The sequence below is a fragment of the Oncorhynchus kisutch genome, linkage group LG8, assembly GCF_002021735.2.
Source record: "Oncorhynchus kisutch isolate 150728-3 linkage group LG8, Okis_V2, whole genome shotgun sequence".
NCBI lineage: Eukaryota > Metazoa > Chordata > Actinopteri > Salmoniformes > Salmonidae > Oncorhynchus > Oncorhynchus kisutch.
In genome coordinates, this window is record NC_034181.2 from 65,081,383 (window position 1) to 65,093,003 (window position 11,621).

Consider the following 11,621-nt stretch of genomic DNA (forward strand, 5'->3'; position numbering starts at 1 on the left):
AGAAGAAGAAGAAACTGGGCTATATATTTATTTAAAAAATTACAGCCAAATCTCGCGAGAGCTTCTGAGCATGAGTTTGTTTGCAAATAAAGGGACAACATCTCTTTTGCCTTTTAGCGGACGATGCCAAACCAAGATCAATTATTTTAACGGATTGGATTGATCCTTTGAATTCCATGTTTATGATTTGTACAGGGTATATGATATTAATGCGAGAATATTTGTCATTTAAAAGGTAAGACTTGTTTTGGTGAATGTAAGTGTTCACATGTTTGAGCTAGCTAGTTTACTGGTAGTTCCTCTGCACATATAGCTTGTAACTAACGTAACTATTGATTGGTTATTGATCAATACCCTGAACTAATGCAGCTAGCTAGCTAGCTAACTTGACATGAAACTACCTAGGTTGTGTTTTGTCCAGTTAGTTAGCTCACGAGTCAATAGCCAACTGTTTACACATCATGTTTGCTCATATTAGCCACTTAACCTATGAAGCTCAGCTACAATAGTGGAATTTGCTGTATGCCTTCAAAATAAAAGTCCTCAATTGAAAGTGATGCAAACGGAAACAAATAGTGGTAATACAATTATTTGTTCATTTGATAAGAAAACAAAAAAAAGTTGAAATAGCACTGGATGTTACAGTTCAGAATTGCATTGGCGGCATACTAACATGCACGGTACAGCCTTACCCCATTTCATGGAACCAAGATCCATAGGTAAGGATGTACATTGTAATATGAATGTTCAATACATAGTAGATTGACTGGTGAGCTTAATGTGGCTCATTTCAGTGATTTCAGAGTCCTGCAATAAGAGCTACGATGCACATTTCTGTGTAAACTCTTCAGAATTGTAATCTGTGGATGTCACTGAGTACTCAGCCTACTCTGTGACACCCACAGATTACAATTCTGAAGAGTGTATACAAATATTAGTGTAGTGGCTCATATTAGAGAACTTTAACTGTGGGAAATCACCTCACTAGCCTATTGTGCGTATTGACATTCATATTGCAATGTATCAGCCTAATCAACTCAAATTTTTATTTGTCACATGCTTTTTAAACAGGTGTAGACTAACAGTGAAATGCTTACTTACAGCATAGAACAATTATAGAAACATTGTTACATGAGTAACGATAACTTGGCTATATACACAGGGTACTAGTACAGAGTCGTTGTTTAGGTGTACGAGGTAATTGAAGTAGAATGTACATGTAGGTAGGGATAAAAGGGTCAATGCAGATAGCTAATCTGGGTAGCTATGTGGTTAACTATTTAGCAGTCTTATGGCTTTGGGTAGAAGCCGTTCAGGGTCCTGTTGGTTCCAGACTTGATGCATCGATACCGTTTGCTGTGTGGTAACAGCTAGAACAGTCTAACTTGGGTGGCAGGATTTTTTTTTTTTTTTTTTAGGGCCTTCCTCTGACACCGCCTGGTATAGAGGTCCTGGATGCCAGGGAGCTTGGCCCCAGTGATGTACTGGGTAGTACGTACTACACTGTGTAGCGGTAATGTAGCCGGTCAAGATGCTCTTAATGATGCAGCTATATACCGTTTTGTAGTATCTGAAGGCCCATGCCGAATCTTTGCAGCCTCCAGAGGGGGAAGAGTCGTTGTTGTGCCTTTTCTGAATTTTGGTGTGTGTGGACCATGATAATTCCTTTAGGAGCTAAGCTGTAGTCAATAAACATCTTTCTTACACGGGTGTTCCTCTTGTCCAGCTGGGAGAGGGCAGTGTGGAATGCAATAGAGGTTGCGTCATCAGTGGATCTGTTGTATGCGAAATGGAGTGAGACCAGGATGTCTGGGATGATGTTGACGTGAACCATCACCTGCCTTTCAAAGCATTTCACGGGCCATTGACATTTAGACAGGTTACCTTGGCGTTCTTGGGTACAGGGATTACGGTGGTGTGTTGAAATATTACAGACTGTGTCAGGGAGAGGTTGAAGATGTCAGTGAAGACACTTGCCAGCTGGTCAGAGTGTGCTCTGAGTACGCGTCCTGGTAATCTGTCGGGCCTAAATATATATATACACACACATCAATTGTCTTAAATCATTTGTTTATTACTAAGTAATTCACAGAAATGCATAAACAAACAAACAAACAAACAAGGTAAATGTGGTTACAAGAAATGATAGGAGAATGTGCCCTAGTGGGCTAAACCGGCATGGGGGGGGTTGTTGAACAAAGGGGAAGTGATTGATTACAATGTGCGCATATGGTCTAGTTGTCAGTGGAATAGTCTACAATGTTTTTTCAGATCAGTTTTACTCGAGGCAGGGGCATACAACGCAGTAGTTTAACATTTATTTTGTATGTATTTATTCAGGTTCACAGTGTGGACCAAACCAAGGACCCTGTACCGAACAGTTCAGTATGAATATGTGTACCGTTACACCCCTACAACCTATATGTTGAACAATAATATTACAATGTATACCTTATCCCCTTTTCATGGACCCAAGAGCCATAGGTATCAGCCTACTCTGACACACACAGATTACAATTCTGAAGTGTTTACACAACTAATATGCGCTATGACGCTAATATTTATCTTTAACTGTCGGAAATCACCTCACTATGAGCTACGACGCTCATATTTGTGTGAACTCTTCAGAATTGTAATCTGTGGATGTCAGTCAGTTGATACCCCATTTCAATGACCCAAGATTCATAGGTAAGGCTGTACAGTGCATTCAAAAAGTATTCAGATCCCTTGACTTTTTCCACATTTTGTTACATTACAGCCTTATTCAAATGTATATCTCATTAATCTACACACAACACACCATAATGACAAATCAAAAACCGGTTTAGACATTTATGCAAATGTCAAGAAAAAAGGTCACATTTACATAAGTATTAAGACCCTTTTCTTTGTTGAAGAACTTTTGGTAGCGATTACACCCAAGAAGACTTGAGGCTATGACGCTACAAGCTTGGCACACCTGTATTTGGGGAGTTTCTCCCCTTCTGTGCAGATCCTCTCCGGCCCTGTCAGGCTGGATGGGGAGCATTGCTGCACAGCTATTTTCAGGTCTCTCGAGACTTCGATCGGGTTCAGGCTCTAGTAGGGCCACTCAAGGACATTCAGAGACGTGTCCCGAAGCCGCTCCTGTGTTGTCTTGGTTGTGTGCATTGTCCTGTTGGAGGTTAACCTTCTCTGAGGTCCTGAGCACTGTGGAGCAGGTTTTCATCAAGGATCTTTCTGTACTTTGCTCCGTTCATCTTTCCCTCGATCCTAACTAGTCTCCCAATACCTGCCACTGAAAAACATCCCAACAGCATGATGCTGCCACCATCAGGCCAAAGCACTCAATCTTGGTTTCATCAGACCAGTGAATCTTGTTTCTCATGGTCTGAGTCCTTAATAAGGGGCCTTTTGGCAAATTTTACTGAGGAGTGGCTTCCGTTTGGCCGCTCTACCTTGAAGGACTGATTGGTGGAGTGCTGCAGAGATGTTTGTCCTTCTGGAAGATTCTCCCATCTCCACAAAGATATAACTAAAATCATTGTCAAGTCATTGGATAAGTATTCACCTGCTTTGTTTAGGAAAGCCTAAATGAGTTCAGAAGTAAAATGTGGCTTATCAAATCACACTAAGTGTTATATGTGAAATAATAGAGGTTGACATTATTATTTTTTATGACTACCCCCTTCCTCTGTCCCACATACATACAGTACAAGTCAAAAGTTTGGACACACCTACTCATTCCAGGGTTTTTCTTTTTTTGTACTATTTTCTACATTGTAGAATAATAGTGAAGACATCAAAACTATGAAATAACACATATGGAATCATGTAGTAACAAAAAAAAGTGTAACAAATCAAAATATATTTGAGATTCTTCAAATAGCCACCCTTTGCCTTGACAGCTTTGCACACTCTTGGCAAACTTGACTGGTACTGTGTATCTGTAAGGTCCCTCAGTCAAATATTGCATTTAAAGACCAGGGAGCTTTTTAAAAGCCTCATAAAGAAGGGCAGTGATTGGTAGATGGGTAATAATAACAGATCAGATATTGAATATATCTTTAAGCATGGTTAAGTTAATAATTATGCTGTCGATGATATATTAAACCAGACTAAATCGTCATTCTGAACTGAGCTGCATGACAGAAAGGAAACTGTTTCGAGAACAGCTACAGAGTTCAATGGCTGTGATCTGAGGATGGATCAACAACATGGAGTGACTCTACAATAATGACTTAAATGACCGAGTGAAAATAACAATTTAAATATACAGAATCAAAAAATATTCCTAAACATGTATATGCATTAAGGCACTAAAGTAATACTACAAAAAAAACACAGCAAAGGAATAGATCACTGAGTTAACTGCCTCCTGATTTTCAAGCATGGTGCTGGCTCCAGCATGGTATGAGTTTTTCAGGATGAAAATCTAGGATGAAATCCTACAGGAAAACCTGTTTGTCTGCTTTACACCAGACACTGGGAGGGGAATTCACCTTTCAGCAGGACAATAAGCCAAATCTGCACTGGAGTTGCTTGCCAAGAAGAACTGTATGTTCCTGAGTGGTCAAGTTAGTTTTGACCTAAAAAATCTGCTTAAATCTATGGCAAGGCTTGAAAATGGCTGTCTAGCTATGATCCCCAGCACTTTGACAGAGCTTGAAGAATTTTGAAAAAAATAAAGGGCAAATATTGTCCAATACAGGTGTGCAAAGCTCTTATGAGACTTACCCGAAGAAGACTCATAGCTGTAATCTGTGCCAAAGGAGTTTCTAATGTATATTGACTCAAGGGGATGAATACCTATCCAATGAAGGTATATTAGTGTTAACATTTTCATAAATTCACTTTTTTTTTTTAAGATTCTTTTTCCACTTTGACATTGGAGTATTTTGTGTAGATCGTTGACCATAAAAGGACAAATCCATTTCAATCCCACTTTGTCACACAACATGTGAGGAATCCAAGGGGGGTGTAGACTTTATAAGTATGCCCCAATTACAACTGAAGTCTATTACAGCCACAATACGATTTCAACAGATTTTAGCTTTATTTTGTCAAATTAACAAATGGTCTTTTAAGATTATATAACAACATTTAGAACTTGTTTAACATGATCTAGTCCAAATATGGCCTGAGTCCGCAATTTGTATCCGTTTGCATCGCTTTCAATGGGGGCCTTTTATTTTGAAGGCTCCCCGCAAATTCGACTATTGTGGCTAATCCTTATTGTGGCAAGCTTCACATAGGTAGCCACTGCCTGGCTAGGTATACAAATATATTTATATTTTTACAAACATTCTAAATCATCTCTGCTATTTACTAGCTGGGACTGGTTACTAACTTAGTGCTGGCTATGTTGTGATCACATTAGTTAGCTGAGGTGCTACTGTCATCATTGTTAATTAGCTAGCTAGTTAGCCACAATTAGCTAACTAGTTAGCCACAATTAGTTTAGCTCGTATTATTCGGGATCATCGTGACATTAGCTGGCGAGCAGCTGTGAAGAGTTAGAATGCGAAGGGGAACTGCTTTTTAGTTTCGTATTCACTCAATGTATAACTAGCATTTATGTGAATATTTACAGCTTGTTTGGCTCTCCTGAAATAACCCAGTGAATTAATATCTAACTCGACTCCCTCCGTCATGTCAGATTATGAATGGTGAGTAATCTGGGGTGGATGTCTCTGCATTGGTGATGGCAGCACGTCCAGTCATATGATAGCAACTCAAGTGACACTGAGAATTGGGAACGAAAAACAACCGACCTCGCAAACTCTGCAAGCACTCGAGGTGAGGCAATTACTTTGTATTTGATAGTGTGTACGGTCAGATAAAACTGACACTAACCAAGATGGTTGTCATTTCTGTGGAGGCATTTCACATCCATGATCATGTGTATAGTGCTATAGGTATAGGCCATCATATTATAGGCTAGACAGATGTTTTTCAGCATAGTCACACACTCATTGTGCACTTCTTTACTTTTCTATTTATTGTTTTGCAAGTATTTTCTTATAAAAAAGCTCTGCGTTGTTGGTTAAGGACTTGTTGGTAAAGTCTACACCTGTTGTATTCGGCACATGTAACAAATACATTTTGATTTCATAATGTTGACATTGACCATTGTGATTTTCAATGAAGGCCTGGTTACTCTTGAGGCCAACATCATACAAGGCTACTGTTTTTATCATGGCTGTAAAGTCAGATGGGCTGTCATAACTCCACTGTCATGACAGCGCTATGTACACTTTATAACTATAGTTTAAAGTGTTTGCTAATGGTCTATGCCCTTTACTGGCTGTTTTGGCAGAAAGGAAGTCTTTTTGGCATTTCTTGGGTCATTGTAGTTCAGTTATTTAAGATTCCCAAGAGAGACTAGCTACCTAACTTCCAAAGCAAACTCTTTAAAAAAAAACAGTCCTTATTTTTCATAACTTCTAAGAACTGGTGCAGAACATGACCATGCAAGTGTGTTTTTTGGCTTTTCTCCAAACAGGAACGTTGGCCTGCTTTTTATACTTCCATGGCTCACTGATGTGATGTGCCCTCATATTAAGGGAACAGACATTATCCTATACAACACTGTGCTTTTACTGAATCTCTGGGACAATATGTTCAATATTTCAATACTAAATGGGAAGCTATTATTCATGATTGTAGGCCTATATAGGGACGCAATCATTTTGATACTGCTTTTAATGTCTTTTCCCTTTATACGATGTACCAAGAGACAAGTGGTCTACCTACACTAAAAGGGATTCTGCTTTTGTGCGTGTACATTTGTGTCCTTCCATTCTCTCCAGTTAGTCTTCTTGGGTTAGATGGGCTGCTTCTATGCTGTCTGTCTTTTAAAAAAACGGTTTTATTATTATTGTATATTTAAAACATACAATATACTTGCAGTGAAGCCGCTCAACAACTACTTCACATTAGTAGTCATCTTACAGACTCCCATCCAGAGCAACATACAGAAGCAACCAGGGTCAACGCCCTGCTCAAGGGCACATCGACAGATCTCCCACAAGGTCACAAAATCGTGACTGTGACAGTATGGTCCAGGGTGGTGTTATAATTACCTCTAGAGGTAAATACTGGTTCTAGTAAAGCCCTGGACCATACGGTCACCGCTGACAGTTGTCCTGAGTGTCTTTACGGTTACAGCAGACACATGATTTGTGACCTTCAATCTGTATTAATACATTAGGGGAAGAAGTGTGTGAGAAGTTTAACTGCTATTAGTATTTATTGTGCTTTCTGCTCTGGACAGCGCTCAGTCGCGTGCATCTTGACTAGAGGCAGACCTGGTGAAGATGAGCCTGCATGGTGCTAGCGGGGGCAGTGACCGCTCACGCGACCGCCGCCGCTCCAGCGACCGCTCCCGGGACTCGTCGCACGAGAGGGGAGAGGGCCAGCTCACCCCCTGCATCAGAAATGTCACCTCGCCCACCCGCCAGCACAACAGCGGTGAGTAGAACGTAGTGCGAACACTTTCACACAGTCTCCTAAAATAATATTTCTAAGAGAACATGGATGGATTCTAATGTTGGCATGTAATAGGAGTAGTCTGTGAGAAAGGTCAGTCGTCATGCCAGTGAGTTAGTGCCTCTCTCCCTCCACCTCCAGACCGTGAGAGGGACGGTGGCTCCAGGCCCAGCAGCCCCCGTCCTCAGAGGATTTCCCCCAGCAGCTCCAGTAGTAGCGGGGTGGTCAGCAGCCGTAATAGCAGCCTGTCCAGCACTGAGGGCTGCTTTAAGAGCCTGGGAGTGGGAGATATGGTGTTTGTCTATGAGAATAGCAAGGAGGGACTGGGCACGGGCCTGGGTACCCGCAGCATCCGGACCTCAGGCTCCGAGAGGGTCACTCTTATAGTAGATAACACACGGTTCGTGGTGGACCCTTCAATCTTCACAGCACAGCCCAACACCATGCTGGGCAGGTAGGGCTGACCTCATTGTTGTACTTTATTATGGTCAAATCATCAATCCATATCAAGTTTTGTTTTACCAGTGTGGTTATGAGGAGGAAGTCACCTACATGGGTTTTTTCCTTTAGCTTTTTTATTGTATGAAAGCTGAACAACGCTGAAGTGTGACCCCTGTGAAATGTGACCTGTTTTGTGGTTTCTTGCAGAATGTTTGGATCTGGAAGGGAACACAATTTCACACGGCCCAATGAAAAAGGAGAGTATGAAGTTGCCGAGGGCATCAGCTCTACGGTGTTCCGAGCCATCCTGGTCAGTCAATAGCACTTTATTACCAAGTACAACACTCCCTTTTACTAACTTGGTCAATTATTGACTGTTTTTACTTGAAAACAATTCCTTGATCTAGCGTAGCCATTGCTAACCTTTGCTCTTCTGAGCCACAATGGGAGGGGCAGCCTGCTACTCATAATAATCCTGAATTGATTAACTTACTTGTTGATTGTCTGAAACTTTGTAGCTTAATTATATAGACAACAGAAACATTTACTTAAGGCTATAGGATCAACCTCAGACTGTTATTATAGAGTAAATGCCATGAGTTGTCCACTGAGGCTATGAATGTCCTGAGAACAAGTACAACAATCAATACCACTGGCTGCTGATGTGAAAATGGAGGATGGGATTGATACATGTGGGCTGTTGTTGACAAACATGGATCAATCTGGCCTCAGAGGCACCACACTTGTTTAGAAAGATGCACCATTTTATTTTTGCATTTGCAAATCTATATCCATGCCCAGCTCAACTGGCAATAAACTGATATCTGTACGTAGGGGGAAGGGCATTGGCCATTTTGAACATTTTAGGAAGGGGGAGCTGATAGGGGGCAGTCTCTGTAATGCCTGTCTTTTGTGTTTTCTCTGTTCACTCTCTAACTGGCAGGATTACTACAAATCTGGGATAATCCGTTGCCCTGATGGAATCTCCATCCCTGAGCTGAGAGAGGCATGTGACTATCTGTGCATCACCTTTGACTACAGCACCATCAAGTGCAGAGACCTCAGTGAGTACACCCCCTTTTTACCCTTCTTGACCTGGTTGGCTCAGTGAACATAAATAATGAGCCCTTGGTTTTCATATCCCTTATTAGTGATTTAATTAGGTTTCCATTAAACTGATGAAAATGGTATGGAAAGTTAGTGTGTTGGTTTGCGTCTCTGAACTGCTGTCCCATGTCCCATTGTCCCTAGGTGCCCTCATGCATGAGCTATCTAACGACGGTGCCCGACGTCAGTTTGAGTTCTACCTGGAGGAAATGGTTGTGTCTCTGATGGTGGCCAGCGCCCAGAGCGGAGAGAGAGAATGCCACATCGTGGTGCTCACTGATGACGACGTAGTGGACTGGGACGAAGAGTACCCACCACAGATGGGAGAAGAGTACTCACAGAGTGAGTTAATACACACACACACTCTCCACCCACCCCTATTTGACCTAGATATTTTGTGTGCATATTGATATGTAGACTGTGTCATTTTTAAATGTAAGTAGTTCTGTCCTTGAGCTGTTCTGGTCTATTTATGTTCTGTATTATGTCATGTTTCATGTTCTGTGTGGACCCCAGGTAGAGTAGTTTTTGCTTTCGCAACAGCTTATAGGGATCCTTATAAGATACTAAATACCAAAAATGTGTTATTCCTAATTAGTAATCCCTGCCGTGGATTAAACTGTTGTTCACTTACCTAAAGTGACCAACTTCATTGACACTGCTTAATAAAGTAGTTGATAATGAGTTGTTTGTTTCACAACATTTTATTTTCTCTCTGCAGTAATATACAGTACAAAACTATACCGGTTCTTCAAGTATATAGAAAATCGAGATGTTGCCAAATCAGTTTTAAAGGAGAGAGGCCTGAAGAAAATAAGATTAGGCATTGAAGGTAAGATGCTGATTTTTATCATGTATTTGCTGGGGTTCAGAGTAAAAATGTAAGATTTCGCTTCAGCATTGTGAACTCACTGGCTCTGTTGTCTGCGCCATGTATTGGTAGGTTACCCCACATATAAAGAGAAGGTGAAGAAGCGTCCTGGTGGCCGTCCTGAGGTCATCTACAACTACGTCCAGAGGCCTTTCATCCGCATGTCCTGGGAGAAGGAGGAGGGCAAGAGCCGCCATGTTGACTTCCAGTGTGTCAAAAGCAAGTCCATCACTAACCTGGCTGCAGCTGCTGCAGATATCCCCCAGGACCAGCTGGTCAACATGCACCCTGGCCCTCAGGTGGATGAGCTGGACAACCTCCCCAACCAGCCCCCTAGCGGACCCCAGTACAGCAACAACTACAACAACGACCCCGGTGACCCAGACGCCCCCTCGCCCGCAGTCTGAGGACTGCCCCCTCCCTGACACCTCCCTCCCCAGCGTACTGCAGCATGGAGCTAGAGGGGCATCATAACCATATTGCCTTGGCACCTCCTCCGCAGCCTTAGAGCCTCAAGGATCTCGTCGACTGTAAAAACCCTATAAGGGACTAGACTGGCAAAAGGGCATATTTCTCTTATTTCTTAAAATAAAATACTTGACCAAAGGAATTTATTTTTCTGTTAATTGTTTGAAATAAATTTAGCAAACCCAATTATTTTGTCATTATTATTATATATTGTTATTGTACAATGGTTATTGGGCTGTGCACTGGTGTTACTGTGTTCTCCTCCTGAGTTTTATTTCATGTGCAGTTCTGGGCATACTTCCTGGATGGCAAGACTAGTGAATACTGTAACTGTTCGGGGAATAGGTGCAGAGCGGGATGCCTGGCCATGGAGAAAGGCCTCTGATTTCATCACCATTCAGTGGAAATTACTGTTGAATTCCCCTCAGATATACTTTGAATCATGTAAGGGTTGGTTGACATCATAGAATTGGTAATGTGATGCTGTGCTCTGTGCTCCCTAAATATTCAGCATGATATAAAGACATTCAAATCACAGTGTATTGTGTTTTTATTCTTATCATTATGCTTATTATCCATTAATAGCACTTGAGTTGAAAGAGGTTACTTTCACCTTATGCCTCTATGTAGAGCTGATGGTTTTGTTTGGCCCCCCACATTTTCTGAGCAAAAATAATTTTGCAGGAAACACCAGTTATTTTAATTTTGGAAATCTGTTCCCAAGAATTCACACACATGAGAGACACGTGATCGTATACAAATTTAAGCAAGGTTTGAAATGTTCCTGTCAAGTATTATATCTGTTTGGGATTCTTGCAGTCAAATTGCACTCTACAAATTATTTGTAATTATGTTCTGGCCCCCCGACCATCCACTCACAAAAACATCTGCCCGAGGCTGAGTCTAGTTGATAATCCCTGACGTAGAGTGTGTAATAGGATATTTTTAAACCATTTGTTAATCATTTCTGTGACTTGACTTCCCAACCTAGGGCTCTATTCAATCTGTATTGTGAAAGTTCAGCTTTACAGCATGATTGAAATTGAGGCAATGTTGCTGCATTAGTGGAGACTGTATTCATGGTGAACGCTGCATCAATTAAATCTCCTTTACATTTCTATTGCGCAATCTGTAACGCTTCAGCGATACAGATTTGAATAGAGCCCATACACTTTCAAACTGAAAGTTCAAAAAGTAGCCTAATACATGTGCAATACCTAGCCTGCAATTGTGGTTTGAGTTGACCTGATTTCAGATCAGGAGG

General features: G+C 41.3%; 1 protein-coding gene across 2 annotated transcripts; it reads left to right on the forward strand.

The window, feature by feature from the left end:
* Positions 1-51: 51 nt before the first annotated feature.
* Positions 52-10,894, forward strand: btbd10b (BTB (POZ) domain containing 10b). 2 transcript variants are annotated; one of them, XM_020489071.2, is made up of 9 exons: positions 52-235; positions 5,639-5,778; positions 7,256-7,452; positions 7,612-7,924; positions 8,119-8,221; positions 8,855-8,975; positions 9,163-9,360; positions 9,740-9,850; positions 9,962-10,894. In XM_020489071.2, the coding sequence occupies exons 3-9, from the start codon at positions 7,299-7,301 to the stop codon at positions 10,294-10,296; spliced, it is 1,335 nt and encodes a 444-aa protein (XP_020344660.2). In that variant the 5' UTR covers positions 52-235; positions 5,639-5,778; positions 7,256-7,298; the 3' UTR covers positions 10,297-10,894. The 2 variants fall into 2 exon arrangements, with proteins under 2 accessions (XP_020344660.2, XP_020344662.2); XM_020489073.2 differs by lacking the exon at positions 52-235 and adding an exon at positions 5,007-5,253.
* Positions 10,895-11,621: the final 727 nt, after the last annotated feature.